Genomic DNA, 21,400 nt, shown 5'->3' on the forward strand with positions numbered 1-21,400 from the left:
TACTAATTCCCACATTATTACCAGAATTTCGGGCCAAGACAGACACCAGGGAACAAAAACGGTGGAAATTCCGAGTTGGATTCCCTACAGTGCAGAAGATGGCCATTTGGCCCATTGAGCCTACATCGACCCTCAGAAGGAGCACCCAACCTCGGCCCATTTTCCCACCCCTGTAACCCATAACCCCACCTAACCTTTGGACACTAAGCGGCAATTTAGCATAGCCAATGCACATAACCGCATATCTTTGGACGGCGGGAGGAAACAGGAAGTCCCAGAGGAAAGCCACGCAGACTCGGGAGAACATGCAAACACCACACAGATAGTTACCCAAGGTCGGAATTGAACCCGAGTCCTTGGCGCTGTCAGGCAGCAATGCTGACTGTGCCACTGTGCGGCCCATGACACTCGTTAATCAGACACAATAAAGAAGCAGGAAACATGGGAATTGTTCCCAGCGAATAATACCTATCTAATCCAGAGCCTGAAGCTTGCATTTTCTTGGAAACATACAAATAGACGCTTTGTCACCCTGTTCTGGTACAGACGTCAACTGAATTTTAAGGTAAATACACTATCTGACGGCTGCAAGCTTTACATTTTGTACCCATTAATACTGACTCTGCCTGAATTTGCGGGGATGCATTTATCTATAATAAACTGCATTCCCTCTGATACCTAGCCCTGAACGCGTGAAATACCAGCCAGGCATATCCCTGCTCAACTCTGTGATACCACCTCGCAGAACTCACTGAACATCACCCCAGGGATACTATTCAGGTCCCTCTGACACCATCCCCCTGAGCTCACTGAACATCATCCCAGGGATCTTCTCACCTTGCTCCAATCCCTCTGACACCATCCCGTGAACTCACTGAACCTCACCATAGGGATCCTCTCTCCCTGCTCCATTCCCTATGATACCATCCCCCTGAACTCACTGAGCATCATCCCAGGGATCCTCTCTCCCGGCTCCATTCCCTGATACCATCCCCCTGAACTCACTGACCATCACCCCAGGGATCATCACTCCCGCTCCATTCCCTCTGATACCATCCCCCTGAACTAGGGGAACATCGCCGTAGAGATCCTGTCGCCGTGCTCTCTGCCGTCTGAATCCATCCCCCTGCACTCATTTCAGGGAATCTATCTTCCTCAGATCAAAATAAATAAAAGTCCCCGAGGACCATAGGCTGCTTTGCCTTTTTGCGAGAGAGGTGACTTGTGGTGATTTTATCTGAGAGTCACTGCACCTCAGCCGAGGGGCAAGGCTGAGAAGGCGTTGCTTTGATTTATCACATCAGCCTGGGCACTAATTGAACTCAGGTTGTCTGCTTCACAACCAGCCAGCCATCCAACAGAACTAGCGACTCCCTCACTCTGATACTCTCTCTGTAAACTTACTGGGCACCATTCCAGGGATGCTCTCTGCCTGCTCAATTCCCTCTGATACAATCTCCCGAAATTAACTGAACATCCCTGTGATCTGTCTTATTTTCATCTGCTCACTGACCGTCAGGGACATCTACACAGAGGACAGGCGAGCGACCTTAGAGGAACGAGGCAGAGACTGCAGCTGCCCAGCGGGGACGAACTTTTTCACCTACAGGTTAAGAACCTTCTCTGCAAGGAGGCTACAGCTAACCCACGGACCCCGAGAAGCACAATGTTAGAGGGAATACTGTACTTGTGTAACCTGAGAGGGGGGACTCCGGGGACCTGTATCGACAACTATTAGAAAGGATACACTCCCCACTGGACGAAACACGGGAAAAATGTGAGAAAGAACTATGGGTGGAAATAGGATGGGGACTCTGGGGCGAAGCCCTGAACAGGGCCAACTCCACCTCTGCTTGCACAAGGCTACGACTCATGCAAATGAACGTGGTGCATAGGGCGCACCTGACAAGGATTCGAAAGAACAGTTTCTTCCTGGAGGTGGAGGACAGATGTGAACGGTGCCAGAAAGGCCCTATCAACCACACTCACATGTTCTGGGCATGCCCCAGACTTGACGTGTTTTGGACAGCCTTAATCGAGGCAATGTCCAACGTTATGGGGGTGAGGGTGGATTGGTGCCTGGGGAATGGCAATCTTCGGGCTTTCGGACCAGCCAGAACTATTTCAGGACCGTTACGAAGTCAACAGCCAAAAGAGCGAGGAGAAGTGTGTGGTTGGGGGGGGGGGGGAAGCAAACGCGACACCAGGGAACAGATTGGGAGGAAAGTTGGGGGAGGCAGGCGAGGGAGGCTGGGGCATGGATAATAGGGGGCCGAGAGTAAGAGCACAAAGAACAGAACCCCCAAAGAAACACCGAAAATGGGTCGGTGGGGTGTGAGTGGGAGCGGGGCCAATTGGCAAAGTGAGGGAGGGGAAGGCGAAGGGGAAAGAGCTGCATATATTTAAATAGGTGACATTCACCTATCTGTAAGATATGCAATCGAATAAATCATATCAAGACAACAAAAACGTGGGGGTGGTCAAGGAGTGGGTGGGGGAGGGTGGAATGTTCTTGTATATTTTACCCGATACACATACCCTTGTCTATTGTATAGTGTGTGAAATCAAAAGCAACAACTGCAATAAAACTATTTTTAAAAATCGTTTACATCTGCTATTGAACGTGCAATGTGGTTTGTTCGACCACATTTTCCCTGCTATTTCATGTTAATTCTGAATGCTGGAATACAAGATTTGTGTTCAAATAGTTTAATGTTTCTGTATCTATTATAAAGTTTATTTTGTTCAGGGTCGTGAATTATTGTGGCTTTATCATCTTAGTAAGCAAGTGTGATTTCATACTTTATCTACTTTGAAACATATTAATAGTCCTTAACTTGATCATGAAACATCGTTTAACTTAAAGCAACTGGTGAAAATGGCGAAGGGAAACATGAGCAACTTCTTCAGCTCATTTCGGAACTTGGTCTGGGCTACTGCATAGATGAAGGTGCTGTTGCAGGAACTGAGTAACTGAAGCATGTTGGTCGTTTCTTGAAATATGAAGTGTGGGTCATTGAAATCCAGACCGGTGAAGTAGGCCTCACCTGTAACCCGAACGTATAGGAAATGTCCAACATATGTGACCCACAGGAGGAGGAAGCTGAGCGAGATGGCCAAGAGCAGGACAATCGACTTCTTGCGGTTGGCTATCTCTGGATCTCCGTCACTCTCTGAGCCCTTCAGCCTCATGCGGGCTCTGCTGGCCTCTACAATGTGCCTTACAGTCAGGGCGTTGAGCATCAGAATAAAGAAGAACGGAAGAAAAGGGGTTAATATGTGGTCGAGCCAGTCATAAGCTTGCCACGATGTGATCGTGTAATAGCTGGACTTAATATCACAGAACCAGGGAATCTCGTCCAATATGTACAAGGGCTGGTAGGTGAAGTCAAAATGGATGTTCTTGACGTAGCTCAAGGTAATGACCATTCCTATGACCAGCAGTGCAGTTTTCTCGGTGCAGTATCTGGTCTTCAGTCTCTGACAGCAGATGGATACAAACCGGTCGAAGGTGAAGGCCACGGTCAGCCATACTGAACCATCACGGGTCGCATAAACGAGCACGGTGCTGACAGCGCATCCGGGGGTGGTCGATAGGACGCTGTATCTAAAGTAAATGCCACCAACCCGGTTGAGGATAACAGCGGTGACCATGACAAGGGAATCAGTCACTGCTATCGCTACCAGGTAGTAGGTGATACACCGAGAGAGTCCGCACCGTCCTCGGGATAGGATGATGATCGCCATCAAGTTGGCTGTAATAGAGAAAAGAGAGAGGCGTCACTGAGCGGACTCCAAAAACCAGCGATTCCCTGATCCATTCCGCTACCGAATCCCTCCTGACCTGTCCATTTCGCACCTCCAGATTTCAATTATTGCAAAACCATTACTGCTTGATGCAAATCCAATGCTGGATTAAACGTTTGTCAATTCATAAAATATCACAATCAGTCCCTGCAACAAACTCCGCTCTCTGGCCACTGGGTCCATTCCCGTGGCTGGCCATCCTCTAAAGTTAGAGACCATTTACAATATTCAAGTCTTGTTTGACCGTGGGCTGAACTTCCAAACGCCCACATTCCCAAACCCGTCGGTCATAAGCACCAACACTGCATACTTCGACATTTCTCCACAGCCTATGGTATCGCCGGTCTGAAAGTCTGCCTTAGCTTAAGAGCTATTCAAACCCTTATTTACCACTTTCATATGTCTATCCTTCCAATTTGCATCGCCAGTGAACTCAACTGAAAGGGGCGGTACGGTAGCATAGTGGTTAGCACAGTTGCTTCACAGCTCCAAAGTCTGAGGTTCCATTCCCGGCTTGGGTCACTGTCTGTGCAGAGTCTTCACATCTCCCCGTGTCTGCGTGGGTCTCCTCCGGGTGCTCCGGTTTCCTCCTACATTCCAAAGATGTGCAGGTTAAGTGCATTGGCCATGCGAAATTGCCCTTACGTGTCCAGGAAGTTTGGGTGGGGTTACTGGGTAACGGGGATACGGTGGAGGTGTGGGCTTGGGTGGGGTGCTCTTTCCAAGGGCCGGTGTAGACTCGATGGGCCGAGTGGCCTCCTTGTGCACTGTAAATGCTATGATTCAATGATCCAAAACTGTTGTTCCTAATGAATAACTCATACCACATCCCGTTCAGCCATTGTAAATGTACTGCCTTCGATCACAGCGCCAGGGCCCTGGGTTTAATTCTGACCTTGGGTTACTGTCTGTGGAGTTTTTACTTTCTCACTGTGTCTGTGTGGTTTCCTCTGGGTGCCTCTCACAGCCCAACGATGTGCAGTTTAGCTGGATTGGCTATTCTAAATTGCCCCTCAGTGTCTAAAGCAGATGTGTAGGTTAGGTGAGGCTAAGGGGTTATTGGGAAAGCGGAGGGGACTGAGCCTGGGCGCAGTACTCTTTTCAAAGTTTGGTACATGTTCGAATCGCCTCCATTTGAACTGATTCTATGATTGCCTAACAAAGCCTCTATTTCAGCATTCTCTTGATTGTTTCACTTACCTCATGCGGCTTATTAGACTAGTCCCTCCCCATTCCTGTGCCATCCTGCAGCCCAATAACGATTTGTAGCAAATGTGTTGCACTGTTTAACAATATAACGTCAGTACAATGCTAAACATTATAACTCATATTTCTGCAGTCTAATAAACAATTGTTCTATAAGTGTGAAGGGTAATTTATTGACCATTTATTGTCCTGCTCTGTAATACAAAATTAAATGATGCACTCTAATATATCGTAATGCAGAAACTTTTCAGCACGATCCTTAAAGGGAAGAGATAAGAATTCTGGAGATTCAGAAGAAAAATAAATATTGCAGTTGAGATTCTGCTCTTACCTGGGAAACCAATAATAGCGAGTGCCGGGTAATAAATGGCAGAAAATGGTCCATTCGCTGGTCCATGCATCGTCTTTCAGGAACCAATTGAATTCTGCAAGGTGCACATACTAGATCTGCAAGACTTCCAAAGGGTCCCTCATTTATACCAGTGAGAGTCTCCAGAGGGGCAATTAAATTCCAACATGCACTTTAGTTACAGATCAGTGAATAAACAAATTAAGAGACGAGTCCATGCCTTTCATTTGTTCCCTGGGGTGAACTGCTGACTGCAACCTTTGCGGTCCCTCCCAGCCCCAAGATAATTCTCTGCGCCTCCATCAATCAAAACACCTCTTGCTAACTCTGAGCTGAAGTCTGATCTCTGATAAAAAATCTGTCTCTTTCAATATCTGTCATATTGTGCTTTTCGTTGACGGATACGTTGACGTGGTTTGCGTATATATAAGTGTTCTGGTGTTTAGTGCTGCATTGATACACAAATATTGAAATATATTTGCGAGGAAAGAACTTGAAATAACTAATCGCAAACATGGGAGGGCGTATGAGGTCGAGCGGATCGCAGGCAAATGCTGCGCCATGTGCACACAGCAGGCCCCTTTGTTTATCCTCGGAAACCATCCATTCTGAAAGTGCCTTCAGATGTTCCAGTATGAGTTTAAAGTTTCTAGTGAATAAACAATTGATAGGTGGCTGGTGGAATATCAATTCCGATAACATTGGGCAAGTAATTACCGAGACATGACTCAGAAGCAATAACAAGAAGTGCAGTGAAAATGGAGGCACGATCCATAAAATCTAAAAATGAACATTTTTCGGACAGTGGGCTGTGCAGGCAATATTACTGAATATATTTAAGAAGGAAATAGAACACTAAATGTGTCAAAGTGTGTGGAAAATGTGCTGGGGTACAGTGTTGATAGAGAACCCATTGTGATCACGTTGGATGGAGGAACCGGCTCGAAAGGCCGAAGGGCCGAATGGCCTTCTACTACTACTATCTAAAATGTTTTCCTATTTTGATGATGCATGGTGCTGTGTGGTATTACCTGAGATTGCACCTCGTAAACTACAGAGGCATTGTCTAGCTTAGTGTACCATTTCATTATAATATGAAAACAAATTACTGCGGATGCTGCAATCTGAAACACAAGAGATAATGCTGGAAAATCTCAGCAGGTCTGGCAGCATCCAAAGGGAGAGAAAAGAGCTAAAGTTTCGAGTCGAAAGACTCTTTGTCAAAGTCGTCATTGGACTCGAAACGTTAGCTCTTTTTTCTCCCTACAGATGATGTCAGACCTGCTGAGATTTTCCAGCATTTTCTCTTTTATTTCATTATAGTAGGTGCAGTATCAGTTACTGCTGTAACACACCATGCCACTGCTCATATCGCACTTGATTTGGCCACTGTTTATACTACACTGTGTTATGTTGTTATTAATACTCCACGAGGGAGGCATGGTGGTGACAAGATCTAATGCAATATAAAAATACATATGGTCTTTATTTATAATTTTTCAGATCAAGTGATAATTTAGCATGGCCAATATACCTATCCTGCACATGTTGGGGTGAGGACCACGCAGACACGCGGAGAATGTGCAAACTCTATACGGCAGTGGCCCCAGCGGTTCGAACCCAGGTCCTCGGCGCCGTGAGGTAGCAATGCTAACCACTGCGCCAGCATGTCGCCCTCGTGGAGTATCAATAACAACTGTCCCACCAGGACACCCAGGTCTTGTTGCACTTCCCAGTTTCCTAAACTGCCATCATTCAAAGACTAATCTGCCTTCTTCTCTTTGCCACCAAGGAGGGTAACCTCACATGATGTCAGACCTGCTGAGATTTTCCAGCATTTTCTCTTTTATTTCATTATAGTAGGTGCAGTATCAGTTACTGCTGTAACACACCATGCCACATGGAACACATCAGAAGATCCAGCAGAGGGCAGCAGAGCAGAGCTTCTGATTGGCTGTTCCGGGGAGATTTGCATACGTGCAGTGCGGTCAGCGTAAGTTGAAGGTGCACCTGCATCAGTGACCCGAGGAGTTCGACGGAAGGTGAGCATCCAGCAGAGGGCAGCAGAGCAGAGCTTCTGATTGGCTGTTCCGGGGAGATTTGCATACGTGCAGTGTGGTCAGCGTAAGTTGAAGGTGGTTTGTGAAGGGGCTGTTCTCGAGTGACAGCTTTACCCGAAACACTACTTACGTAGTGTCTCCCACCCATCCTCCTCCTCTAACCAAAAAAAAAAGCTCTGTCCATTGGATTGCTAAACTAACAAGTTTTTTATTTTTTTTATTTTTCAGTAGTTGGGAAGTTAGTTCAGTGGGAATGGAGGCTAGGGCAGTTGAATGTTCCTCCTGCAGAATGTGGGAGGAAAGGGTCACCTCTAGTGTCCCTTCTGACTACATCTGCGGGAAGTGCACCCAACTCCAGCTCCTCGAGAGCCGCATTAGGGACCTGGAGCTGGAGCTGGATGAACTTCGGATCATTCGGGAGGCGGAGGAGGTTATTGAGAGGAGATATAGGGAGGTAGTCACACCTCAGGTAAAAGAAGAAAGTAGATGGGTTACCGTCAGGGGAGGGAGAGGGAACCGGCAGGCAGTGCAGGGATCCCCTGTGGTCGTTCCCCTCTATAACAAGTATACCGTTTTGGATACTGTTGCGGGGGACGACTTACCAGGGGTAAGCAATAGGGCGCAGGTCTCTGGCACAGAGTCTGTCCCTGTTGCTCAGAAGGGAAGGGAGAAGAGGAACAGAGCACTTGTCATTGGGGACTCCATAGTTAGAGGAACAGACAGGAGGTTCTGTGGGAACGAAAGAGACTCACGGTTGGTGTGTTGCCTCCCAGGTGCCAGGGTTCGTGATGTCTCTGATCGTGTTTTTGGGATCCTTAAGGGGGAGGGGGAGCAGCCCCAAGTCGTGGTCCACATAGGTACCAACGACATAGGTAGGAAGAGAGATGGGGATTTGAGACAGAAATTCAGGGAGCTAGGGTGGAAGCTGAGAGCTAGAACAAACAGAGTTGTTATCTCTGGGTTGTTACCCGTGCCACGTGCTAGCGAAGTGAGAAATAAGGAGAGAGAGGAGTTGAACACGTGGCTACAGGGATGGTGCAGGAGGGAGGGTTTTGGTTTCCTGGATAATTGGGGCTCATTCTGGGGTAGGTGGGACCTCTACAAACAGGATGGTCTTCACCTGAACCAGAGGGGTACCAATATCCTGGGGGGGAGATTTGCTAGTGCTCTTCGGGGGGGTTTAAACTAATTCAGCAGGGGGATGGGAACCTAAATTGTAGTCCCAGTGTACAGGATGTTGAGAGTAGTGAGGTCAGGGATAGGGTTAAAAGTTCGAAAGAGGGCACCGGCAAGCAGGACGCTGGTTTGAAGTGTGTCTACTTCAACGCCAGGAGCATCCGGAATAAGGTGGGTGAGCTTGCAGCATGGGTTGGTACCTGGGATCTCGATGTTGTGGCGATTTCGGAGACATGGGTAGAGCAGGGACAGGAATGGTTGTTGCAGGTTCCAGGATTTAGATGTTTCTGTAAGAACAGAGAAGATGGTAAAAGAGGGGGGGGTGTGGCATTGTTAATCAAGGAAAGTATTACGGCGGTAGAAAGGACGCTTGAGGACTCGTCTACTGAGGCAGTATGGGCCGAGGTTAGGAACAGTAGAGGAGAGGTCACCCTGTTGGGAGTTGTCTATAGACCTCCGAATAGTCCCAGAGATGTAGAGGAAAGGATTGGAAAGATGATTCTTGACAGGAGCGAGAGTAACAGGGTAGTTGTTATGGGGGACTTTAACTTTCCAAATATTGACTGGAAATACTATAGTTCGAGTACTATAGATGGGTCAGTTTTTGTGCAGTGTGTGCAGGAAGGTTTTCTGACACAGTATGTAGACAGGCCAACAAGGGGCGAGGCCACATTGGATTTGGTACTGGGTAATGAACCCGGCCAGGTGTTAGATTTAGATGTAGGTGAGCACTTTGGTGATAGTGATCACAACTCGGTTATGTTTACTTTAGCAATGGGCAGGGATAGGTATATACCGCAAGGCAAGAATTATAGCTGGGGGAAAGGCAATTATGATGCTATTCGGCAAGATTTAGGAGGTATAGGATGGGGAAGGAAACTGCAGGGGATGGGTACAATCGAAATGTGGAGCTTTTTCAAGGAACAGCTACTGCGTGTCCTTGATAAGTATGTACCTGTCAGGCAGGGAGGAAGTTGTCGAGCAAGGGAGCCGTGGTTTACTAAGGAAGTTGAAGCACTTGTCAAGAGGAAGAAGAAGGCTTATGTTAGGATGAGACATGAAGGCTCAGTTAGGGCACTTGAGAGTTACAAGTTAGCCAGGAAGGACCTAAAGGGAGAGTTAAGAAGAGCGAGGAGAGGACACGAAAAGTCGTTGGCGGATAGGATCAAGGAAAACCCTAAGGCTTTCTATAGGTATATCAGGAACAAAAGAATGACTCGAGTAAGATTAGGGCCAATCAAGGATAGTAGTGGAAAGTTGTGTGTGGAATCAGAGGAGATAGGGGAAGCATTAAATGGATATTTTTCGTCAGTGTTTACACTGGAGAAAGACAATGTTGTCGAGGAGAACACTCAGGTTCAGTCGACCAGGCTAGATGGAATTGAGGTTCAAAAGGAGGAGGTGTTAGCAATTTTAGAAAATGTCAAAATAGATAAGTCCCCTGGGCCAGATGGGATTTATCCTAGGATTCTCTGGGAAGCCAGGGAGGAGATTGCAGAGCCTTTGTCCTTGATCTTTATGTCGTCTTTGTCGACAGGAATAGTGCCGGAAGACTGGAGGATAGCAAATGTTGTCCCCTTGTTCAAGAAGGGGAGTAGAGACAACCCTGGTAATTATAGACCTGTGAGCCTTACTTCGGTTGTGGGTAAAATGTTGGAAAAGGTTATAAGAGATAGGGTTTATAATCATCTTGAAAAGAACAAGTTGATTAGCGATACTCAACACGGTTTTGTGAAGGGTAGGTCATGTCTCACAAACCTTATTGAGTTTTTTGAGAAGGTGACCAAACAGGTGGATCAGGGTAAAGCTGTTGATGTGGTGTATATGGATTTCAGTAAGGCGTTTGATAAGGTTCCCCACGGTAGGCTATTGCAGAAAATAAGGAAGTATGGAATTGAAGGTGATTTAGCGGTTTGGATCAGTAATTGGCTAGCTGAAAGAAGACAGAGGGTGGTGGTTGATGGCAAATGTTCATCCTGGAGTTCAGTTACAAGTGGTGTACCGCAAGGATCTGTTTTGGGGCCACTGCTGTTTGTCATTTTTATAAATGACCTGGAAGAGGGTGTAGAAGGATGGGTTAGTAAATTTGCAGATGACACGAAGGTCGGTGGAGTTGTGGATAGTGCTGAAGGATGTTATAGGATACAGAGGGACATAGATAAGCTGCAGAGCTGGGCTGAGAGGTGGCAGATGGAGTTTAATGCGGAAAAGTGTGAGGTGGTTCACTTTGGAAGGAGTAACAGGAATGCAGAGTACTGGGCTAATGGCAAGATTCTTGGTAGTGTAGATGAACAGAGAGATCTCGGCATCCAGGTACATAAATCCCTGAAAGTTGCCACCCAGGTTAATAGGGCTGTTAAGAAGGCATATGGTGTGCTAGCCTTTATAAGCAGGGGGATTGAGTTTCGGAACCACAAGGTCATGCTGCAGCTGTACATAACTCTGGTGCGGCCACACCTGGAGTACTGCGTGCAGTTCTGGTCACCACATTATAGGAAGGATGTGGAAGCTTTGGAAAGGGTTCAGAGGAGATTTACTAGGATGTTGCCTGGTATGGAGGGAAGGTCTTACGAGGAAAGGCTCAGGGAATTGAGGTTGTTTTCGTTAGAGAGGAGAAGGCTGAGAGGTGACTTAATAGAGACATATAAGATAGTCAGAGGGTTAGATAGGGTGGACAGTGAGAGTCTTTTTCCTCGGATGGTGATGACCAACACGAGGGGACATAGCTTTAAATTGAGGGGTGAGAGATATAGGACAGATGTCAGAGGCAGTTTCTTTACTCAGAGAGTAGTCGGGGTGTGGAACGCCCTGCCTGCAATAGTAGTAGACTCGCCAACTTTAAGGGCATTTAAGTGGTCACTGGATAGACATATGGATGAAAATGGAATAGTGTAGGTCAGATAGGCTTCAGATGGTTTCACAGGTCGGCGCAACATCGAGGGCCGAAGGGCCCGTACTGCGCTGTAGTGTTCTATGTTCTATGTTCTATGTACAGTCGTTGAAGGTTGGCATGCAGGTACAGCAGGCTACAAGGAAAGCCTATGGTATTCTGGCCTTCAGATAGAGAAGGTTTGAGCATAGGAGGTGGGATTGCTTTCAACAGTTATATGGAGCCTTGGTGAGGCCGCACCTTGAGTATTGTGTGTAGTTTTAGTTTGAGGAAAGACATTCTTGCTTTTGAGCATGTCCAGCGAAAGTTCACCAGACTAATTTCCGGGATGGCAGAACTGACATATGAAGAAAGATTGGATCGACTGGGTTTGGACTCACTGAAGTTTAGAAGAAATGAAATGAAATGAAATGAAAATCGCTTATTGTCACAAGTAGACTTCAAATGAAGTTACTGTGAAAAGCTCCTAGTCGCCACATTCCGGCGCCTGTTCAGAATAAGAGGGGATCTCATAGAAACATATACAACATATAGAATCCTGGATACATATACAATCCTGATGGGACTGCACGGGTTAGATGCGGGATGAATGTTCCCGATGTTGGGACTAGGGGGTCACAGCCGATGAATAAAGAATGCGCCATTCAAGTCTGAGATGAGGCAGAACTTCTTCTCTTACAGAGTTGTCGACTTATTGAAGTCTCTGCCACAGAAAGCAGTGAGGGCCAGTTTGTTCGATATATTCAAGAGGGAGCTGGAAGTGGCCCTTGCGGCTAAAGGGAGAGAGGGGAATGGAAAGAAAGTCGTAGTGTGAGATGGGATTTGCATTATCAGCCATGAACATTTGAGTGGTGGTGCAGGCTCGAAGAATGGTCTGCTCCTGCACCGGTTTTCTGTGTTGATATATATGAGTAACCGAACAGAGGCAGATATGAAGTAGAAGAAATTTAAATACAGGATTGTGAGAAGATGGAACCTGTTGCCACATGGAGCTTGGAGCAGAGAGTATTGATACATTTATGGGAAGACTTGGAAATACTGGAAAGAGAACAGACTAGACGGACACAGGGAGCTGGATGGAAATGGTCAATTAGATATCGGACGGGAGGGGACAGTCTGGTCTGGAGTACATGCGCAGACACAATTTACTTGGGCCGAACGGTCTATTCCTCTCCCCCAATTTCTATACTATGTAAACCACAGAGAATACTGCACAGAGAGAACCACGGAGAGAATCAGTCATGGGCGGAAAGAATTGAAAATGTCAGAAGTAAATATTATTTCATTCTGCAATTGAGGCTATGATTTTATCAGAACACCATTAGTTTCCATGCCTGGGCTGTACCATTGGCTCACTGGTTAAGGTGGTAGATCCGAAAACTGATTCGAACCTCCAGGAAAGTTCTAATCCTGTACATTAATAGTAATTTACGATGAATGTCTGGAAAATGAATTCTCGGTTAAATGGAATAAAAACAAAATTCCAGATCTGATTCCTCATCTTGACCTCACACGAAATGCCGATGGAATATATCATTGTGACAGTTCATACAGCAGCAACAAGAACAATTCCCTGACCGGGAATTGAACCCGGGCCACGGCGGTGAAAGCGCCGAATCCTAACCACTAGACCACCAGGGAAACCGCTGGGTTGAGCTCCAGAATCACTGACCATGATCAATTCACTCATTCGCTCTATTCACTGGAACTGGCTTGTCCATCAGGGTATGTTTGGTTAAACTTTTCTCAGGGTCATAAACAGCCAAATAGAGGATAAATACCAAATCAGCTTGGGAGGCAGAGTGAAGACACAAGGCAAGGCTGGATTGCATTTGCTTTTATGCGAGGAGTCTTAACGACGAGGCAAATGAACTGAGGGCGCAGATTAACATAATCGAGAAAATATCCTGGGACCTCTCTGGAGAAACCTCCACTGAGAGATGTGTGACCATAATCGCAAAGACGCGAATGTCCAATCAGTATATTGTTTCATTTACAATAGCAACCGAAGGAAATCTCCCGTTCAGAGCGAATAGCTCCGTGTTAACAGGCCACCCACATGGCAATGATATCAACGTTCTTCGTGAGCCGTCTTAAAATTAAACAACATGCACAATGACCGAGTGGAGCAGATCAGATAAAACCGCTGATTCTCCCTCACTGATTCTCTCTCACACCAGAGACTGTGCTCACTTACTGACTGTCTTCATCCTCAGAGATTTAATATTGTTGGTCAAAGAGATTCGGGTGATCACGGAAACTCATTCAAATCTTATCTGAGGAAATGACAGGCAGATGTGAGATCGTTTCATTGGACGGAAAGATTGAGATCAGAAAATGACGTTGATGGCCGCTCAAACACATCAAGGAAAACACATTAACTTCCCGTGAAACCGTCAACAAATTGCATCAAGGATCGGCTGAGAAAACTTAACTGCAGAATCAAATCAGACCGAAAACTTGATCGGAGAGGAAGAGAGAGATACATTATTAGTTTATCAGTCATATTTCTGTTGGAATCATTATTTCCTTCATATTTGGCTTGTATGGGAAGATCAGATCAAGCAATTAAAGGTTATTGAGACTGAAAATTCTTCAAAGCTGGTAGAAATCACTTTATAGCATAGAAATTAAAAGATCTAAAGGGAATGTGTGAATTGGATAGGGTGAGTCTCCAGCTGGCAGCAGGAATCACAAAGATGCGGTGGATGGCCGAAGAAACGATAGGACAGATGGGAATATTTGTGCCTTAAAAAGTAGACAGAGAATAGGAAAGCAGACAGCGATTAAAAATGATGCAGCAATACAAAAAATGTGAATTAATGAAATGTAGATCTGAGCAATATACCAGTATCAATTATGAAAACCTGAGCAATGTACCTCTGCAGGTGAATGTGGTTCATTGTATGTATCAGCCCAGTGACCGGCTGGCCTCAACGCATTGACAATATAGATTGTTGGACATTGCGCTGATCTAAGCATCCTTCAATGGATCAGCCCTTCCACTGCGAGGGCTAACTGCTAAATATCTGAGCAATTTCCCTGCCAGCTAGCAGATAGAAGCCCCAGAGGTGTATCAGCTCACTGCCTACTGACTCTCCGAGTTTAAAGATTTGGTCGACGGCGCTGTGCAGGTAAGGAATTCATCACTCGCCAGGGTCAGATTCGACCCCGGGTCCCTGGCGCTGTGAAATTGAACAGTCCACTCTGTGTAGATCTGACTCATCCCCATTTGGAATTTCATTATTAAATAACATCAGAGCTGAAATCAACCACAACTCCACTTTCACACCTACCTTCGACAACCTTTCACCCCCTTGCCTATTGAGAACCTATCTACCTCTGCCTCAAGAATATTCAACGGCTTTGCATCCACGGCCTTTTGAGGAAGAAAGTTCAAGGTGAGGAACGAAAATTTCCTCACTTCTGCTTTGGGTGGGCGACTTTTAATTTGAAACAGCGAAGCCTACTTCTAGACTCTGCCACAGCAGGACATATCCTTTTCACAGCCACCTTGTCAACCCCCGCATTTTAATCAAGTAGCCTATTCCTCTTCTAAACCGCAGCGGATACCAGGCTAGTCTGTCCAACCTTTCCTCATAAGATAATCTGCTCATTTAAACAAAGCCTGAATGGGAGGGATCTACACTAACACATAGCATGGAAGTCAAAAACTGAAGGGCCCGTATCTTCCTGCATTGGCAGCTGTCCTACCACCTTCCCCATTGTCAACCTATCGAATTGCCCCTGCAATTTTTTCCTCCTCGCATAATCTTTAACCAGAGCCTGCACTTTGTCCCAATACCCTCTATCTGCTAACAACCCCGAAACGAGCCTCCACGCCGGCTTTTGCTCTCGTCCCGATCTGAGCTGAATCTCCAGCCAGTGGGGTGCATGATCCGAGATTACTATCCCCGTGTACTCTACCTCCTTCACCCCATCCAAAACGACCCTGAACCCTACATATGTGAAAAAAAGAGATGCTCCCTTCCGCCGGGGTTCTTGAAGCACCACAGGTCCACCATCACCATCTTTTCTATAGACCCGCCCAACTCCTTTGCCGTTTATATTCTATCCATTGACCTGGGGCTCGACCTGTCTACCGTCGGTTCTAGGACACAATTAAAATCTCTTCCCATAATCAACTGGTGCGTGGTCAAGTGGATCGTTCCAGAAACCCACATAAAAACTACATTGTTCCAAGTCGGTGCATGCACATTCACCAATACCACCAGCTTACCTGCTAATACCCCACTCACTATCACATATCTCCCACCCGGGTCGATTACTTCCTTCGCGCTCACAAACCCCGTTTTCTTACTCATCCACATGGCCACCCCCCGCGACTTTGAATCAAACCCCGAGTGGAAAACCTGACCCACCCACCCCTTCTTCAGCCTAGCCTGGTCCTTCACGCGTGGGAGCATCTCCTGCAGAAAGACCCCCCCCCCCCCCCCCCCCCGCTTTTAAACTCCTTCGATGGGCAAAGACCCCAGATCTCTTCACCGGTCCATTGAGCACTCGCACGTACCATGATATCAGCCTTAGCGGCGGCTTACACCTCCAGTGCCTCTGCCATCCGCAATCCTTACCTTTCAGCTCTAACCCCGTTAATTTCACCCTATGCAGTTTAAGTACCTGCAGGCACGGGACTTCCTACGCACACAGGTCTCAACCTACCCGCTCCTACCACCAAGGGGGACACAGGACAGGGTAATTTCCAGAGTATGGCTGGGATAGAGAAAGTTTTCGGACATCTATAAAGAACTCATGGGGTCAGAGGAAATGCAGATCGAGGAGCTGAGACACAAATGGGAAGAGGAGCTAGGAAGAGAGATAGAGGATGGTCTCTGGGCGGATGCATTGAGTAGAGTCAACGCGTCCACAACATGTTGCAGGCTCAGCCTGATACAGTTTAAGGTCGTTCACCGGGCACACATGTCAGTGGTCCAGATGAGCAGGTTTTTTGGGATAGAAGACAGGTGTGCAAGGTATACAGGAGGACCAGCAAACCATGTCCATATGTTCTGGGCATGCCCGAAGCTTAGGGGATTCTGGCAGAGGTTTGCGGGCATTATGTCCACGTGTTAAAAACAAGGGTGGCACCGAGTCCAGAGGTGGCGATTTTCGGAGTGTTGGAAGACCCGGGAATCCAGGAGGAGAAAGAGGCAGACGTTCTGGCCTTCGCTTCCCTGGTAGCCGGCAGACGGATATTATTAGCTTGGAGGGACTCAAAGCCCCCGAAGATGGAGACCTGGCTATCGGACATGGCCAGCTTTCTCTGTCTGGAGAAAATCAAGTTCGCCTTGAGAGGGTCAATGTCAGGGTTCGCCCGGAGGTGGTAGCCGTTCGCCGACTTCTATCGAGAAAATTAACCGTCAGCAGAGAGGGGAGGGGTAGTTTAGATTAGTGTGTAAGAACAGTGGGACCTGTGAGGGAGGAAGACGGCCTTTGCACAGTGTATATATTTGTGTGCACATGGTTTCTTCTGTTGTTGTTACAAAATCACAAATACCACAAATAAAATGTTTTATAAAAAGAAAATTTCACCCTGTACCTAGCCCATCCAAGACTCTTCTTTTCTCCGCCCCTGACCATGTTTCTTATCAAACCTCACCTCGTCGCATACCCCTCCCTTCACCCCAACCCTCTCCCTCCCCCCCCCGCCCCCTCCCCCATACCCTCTACAGCCACCTCTCTCGGCCTTCCCCCCCCCCACCTCACTTCCGTTCACCAGCATTATCTGCCAGCCTAGAAACTCTTTCCCAAAAGCTCCTCCGACTGACCTCCCTCCCCCCCCGCCACCCCCCTCCCCCGCCCTCACCTCTCTGTTCTGTGAAGAAAGTTCCCGGATAAACTACCCTTTCCCCACCCAAACAGATCGAACCACAGGTCACCTCTGCCAAAGACAAATAAAAAGAAGCACAGCCCCAGGCAGCAGGATGGGGTGGGGGAGAGGGGAGAGAGGGAGTGGGGGAGCCGTCCCCTTACAAACCTTTCACCCCTGCACGGTTAGTCAACCCAACAATAAAAATCGGTGTAAAAGAAACCCACCCCTCCCTCCAACCCCCGGTCTACCCCATCTCAATTACTTCAAACTGCCAGCACCTCATCGCAAAATTGTTCAGTTCAGTTCCCCTCAGTTGATGTTCCTTGATAAAGTCATTGGCCGCTTCTGGAGTCTCAAAATAGTATTGCCAGTCTTCATAGGTCAGCCATAGTTTCGCCGTGTACATCAGCCCAACCCTGACCCGCTGTACAAAAACCGGCAAGGCACTCTCACATCCTCTCATTGAGAAATCACAATATGTAGATCAGTTTTGCTGAATACCTGTTTGTGTTAATTCAATCCAGCACTCTATCCGCTTTCTGCCGCCGCTGAGCAGATTATTTCAAGGGAATCTCGGGCTCTGACAAAATAAAGACACTCCGCTATCCTACCTCAATAATGTCACTCCGCTATCCTACCTCAAAGACTGATCCTGTTCAGTGCCCAACATTGTCTTTACTGAAGTCCTCGTTCCTTTTGTGAGGAGAACACTTTCACCCTCTCCCTCCCTCTACATTATTATCATTAATCGGAAAACAAAGAGCTTTGCTGTGAATTGCTGAATTGTGGAACACGGGAACTGCACGTTGAGAGGTTGTCATCTGCTGTTTGTTGCAATCTCCGCAATGCAGAAAGAGGCCATTCGACCTGTCGGAGTCTGCATGGAAAGACCACCTTACCTAGGCATAATCGCCTGTCCTGTAACTGCACCTAACCTGCTCATCTATGGTAGAAAACCGGAGCAACCGAAGGAAGTGCACGCAGAATGTGAAAGCTTCACAAGACACTCACGTAAGGCCGGAATTGAACCTGGGTCCCTGGCGCTGCAGTGCTACGGTATTATTTTTGTTAGCGTAAGTTAATTACCTGTAATATATGAAAACTATAATTGTTCTGTATTCTCCATGATCGGGGAGCCGGCAAATCACCTTGTGGGTGCTTATAGGGGCAGCACGGTAGCATGGTGGTGGGGCAGCACGGTAGCATGGTGGTTAGCATAAATGCTTCACAGCTCCAGGGTCCCAGGTTCGGTTCCCGGCTGGGTCACTGTCTGTGCGGAGTCTGCACGTCCTCCCCGTGTGTGCGTGGGTTTCCTCCGGGTGCTCCGGTTTCCTCCCACAGTCCAAAGATGTGCGGGTTAGGTGGATTGGCCATGCTAAATTGCCCGTAGTGTCCTAAAAAAAAGTAAGGTCAAGGGGGGGTTGTTGGGTTACGGGTATAGGGTGGATACGTGGGTTTGAGTAGGGTGATCATTGCTCGGCACAACATTGAGGGCCGAAGGGCCTGTTCTGTGCTGTACTGTTCTATGTTCTATGTTATCTCCCCTCATATAGCTTGAATAAGTAGGTTCTGAACTGAAACTCTGTGCTTGTCGTCTGGTCATAGAGGAAAACTGTCGGTGTGAAGATTGATATTCACAACATACAATCCGTGACAAACAGCAGAGGGATACAGCATAAATATTAATGTTAATCACCGGCACAGATCCACTTTAAATATTTCACTGACTGGACATCTTCATGGGCTAACCTTGGGCTTTCTACACAAACAGTTCCCAGCAGTGAGAGAACAATTTTAGAATTATTTAACAAGCACCCTCCTGTGGAAGTTCATCGCCTTCTACTCAATAGGACGGATCCAAGAATAACCAATTTCGAATAAAACAATTTACACTCGGTGCGAATTTCAGATTCAATTTCACTCTGTTTGCCGCTCCCAGTTCTGACGTCATGAATTAGAGAACAAAGAACCTGCAAATTGATTGGATGATTTGGAGAATAATGGGTTGATTGGTTATTCCCTGGTGTTTCTGTCACAAACTAGCCAATCCGCAAAGAGGCTGGATATGAGTCAACCTGTAACCAGTTCTTGAGTGGAAACTATTTCAGGTGGAAGGAGCCTCTTCAAACCCGCCACCATCTCTGTGAATATGTTCACTGTTACTTTTTCCTTTATCTTTACAGCAGCTGCTGTCTTAACTGGTAAGTTCGAATGTTACGTAACTCTGCGTTTCACATCTATCTCATAATTTGTATTTAAGCGGTTAGTGCAGAGAACACAGAAATATCCATGCCTTGTTTCTAAGTGCAGAAACAATCATTCAGACCGATCTGAACTTAACTCTGAAAACTCGTCTGCAAAATTCGCATTCTCCCCCACTGCCCCTAATCTTACCCCGCTGGAAAGTGCTGAAAGTTGTTCAAAGGGCTTTTTGTTCTGAACAATATCCCTCCTCCTTGAGTCACATTTTTTAGGGAATGTCTTTCTGCTTAACACTTCTGATTTAATTCCCAGGTCAGTGTTGCGAGTAATCGTCTGATAATGGGGATAGATACTGCAGCGACATTTTTTTATTTAATATCGCTCTGGTCACTTACAGGGTATTGTCGAGGAGATTCAGTTTCACAGACACCAGCTGACACCTCAGTCCATGAAGGAGGTGACATTGAATTGTTCTGCAATTTCACATCTGCAAGCAGAGACGTTCCTTACCTGCATTGGTACCGCCTGAATGCCAGCGGCTCCTTAGAGTACTTGTTGCAAAGGAGCAGATTTAGCGAGAAAACAGAGGGCATTCCAGAGAACCGTTTTTCAGCGAAGCTCGATGAATCTGGTCTGACTGTCCCGCTGAAACTCTCTGAGGCACAACTGACTGACTCCGCGATGTATTACTGCGCACTGAGACCCACAGACACCCTGAACCCGCTGAACCTGTACAAAAACTGTCAAAGTGTTCATGCACATAACAACTCTTCAGCGATGTTATAAGTGGGGGTCGAAGATCTTCCACATGCGCACCATCTTGCTTCTCGTGATACCTGAAATGAAGTGAAATGAAAATCGCTTATTTTCACGAGTAGGCTTCAATTAAGTTACTGTGAAATCCCTTAGTCGCCACATTCCGGCGCCTGTTCGGGGAGGCTGGTATGGGAATTGAACCGTGCTGCTGGTCTGCCTTGGTCTGCTTTAAACCTCTTACATTGAATTCTGTTAAATGTATGGCTGTCATCTGAATATAAATTATACTCATTCTTAATAACAACATATCAGTTATCAGTATGCGTTTGCCCATCGTCAGTTTATGGGGAAATGTTGTTGGTGAATGTCTCGGCTTGTGTAACACTTACCTGGACATATGAAAATAACAAATGCATTCAAGAATGGAAATTGCCAGCTTCCGCCTGTAGGTATTTCTCATTGTGAACTGTAGAATGAACAACGACAAATCACACCAAGCAGACTCAACTATTAACTTATATTTCCTGTTTTTTCAACTTGTATCGATGATCGTTGTGGACAAGCTGCAGGGTCTGTGTATTTCATCCCTCCTGCGCTCCCCGATAATTGATGTTCTCATTTTCAGTTTTCATCAAATGTCCGAACGGTGTACAGTTAAGTCCATAACCACCAGAGGGCGACATGGTCAGAGCCAGCGTCATTCTCAGCACACTGGGATTATGGAGCAAATGCTGTTCAATCGCGGAATCACACTGCGTTTTGAGTTTTGCAAATAAGAGAGAAGCATAGAAAATAGGAACAGTCGGAGGCCCTACGGCTCTTCCAGCCTGTTCCGGCATTCATTATGATCATGATTTATCTGCCAACTCATGAGCATAATTCCGCCTTCCCCCATATCCTTTGATCCGTTTCGCCCTAAATCTAAGTCCTATATCTAACTGCTTCTTGAAAATATATAATGCTGGAATCTCAATCATTGAGCATGTTCAAGACAGAAAACAACAGATGCCTTGAACCGATCAAGAGATATGAAGATAGGACCAGAACGTGGCGTTCGGGTAGACGATCAGTCCTGATCTAACTGAATGATAACACAGGACCGAAGGGCCGAATTACCTATTTCT

At 46.7% G+C, this 21,400-nt stretch overlaps 1 protein-coding gene and 1 non-coding gene across 2 annotated transcripts; both read right to left on the minus strand.

Moving 5' to 3' along the window:
* Positions 1-2,841: 2,841 nt before the first annotated feature.
* Positions 2,842-5,414, minus strand: LOC119959959 (probable G-protein coupled receptor 139). Its single transcript, XM_038787933.1, has 2 exons — positions 5,345-5,414; positions 2,842-3,755 (listed from the first exon to the last, which is right to left on the minus strand). The coding sequence occupies exons 1-2, from the start codon at positions 5,412-5,414 to the stop codon at positions 2,842-2,844; spliced, it is 984 nt and encodes a 327-aa protein (XP_038643861.1).
* A 7,643-nt stretch (positions 5,415-13,057) lies between these two features.
* trnae-uuc lies at positions 13,058-13,129 on the minus strand. The gene has a single exon. It is a non-coding gene; the product is annotated as a tRNA-Glu (tRNA).
* Between the last annotated feature and the right edge of the window lie 8,271 nt (positions 13,130-21,400).

This window comes from Scyliorhinus canicula, unplaced genomic scaffold, assembly GCF_902713615.1.
Source record: "Scyliorhinus canicula unplaced genomic scaffold, sScyCan1.1, whole genome shotgun sequence".
Classification (NCBI taxonomy): domain Eukaryota; kingdom Metazoa; phylum Chordata; class Chondrichthyes; order Carcharhiniformes; family Scyliorhinidae; genus Scyliorhinus; species Scyliorhinus canicula.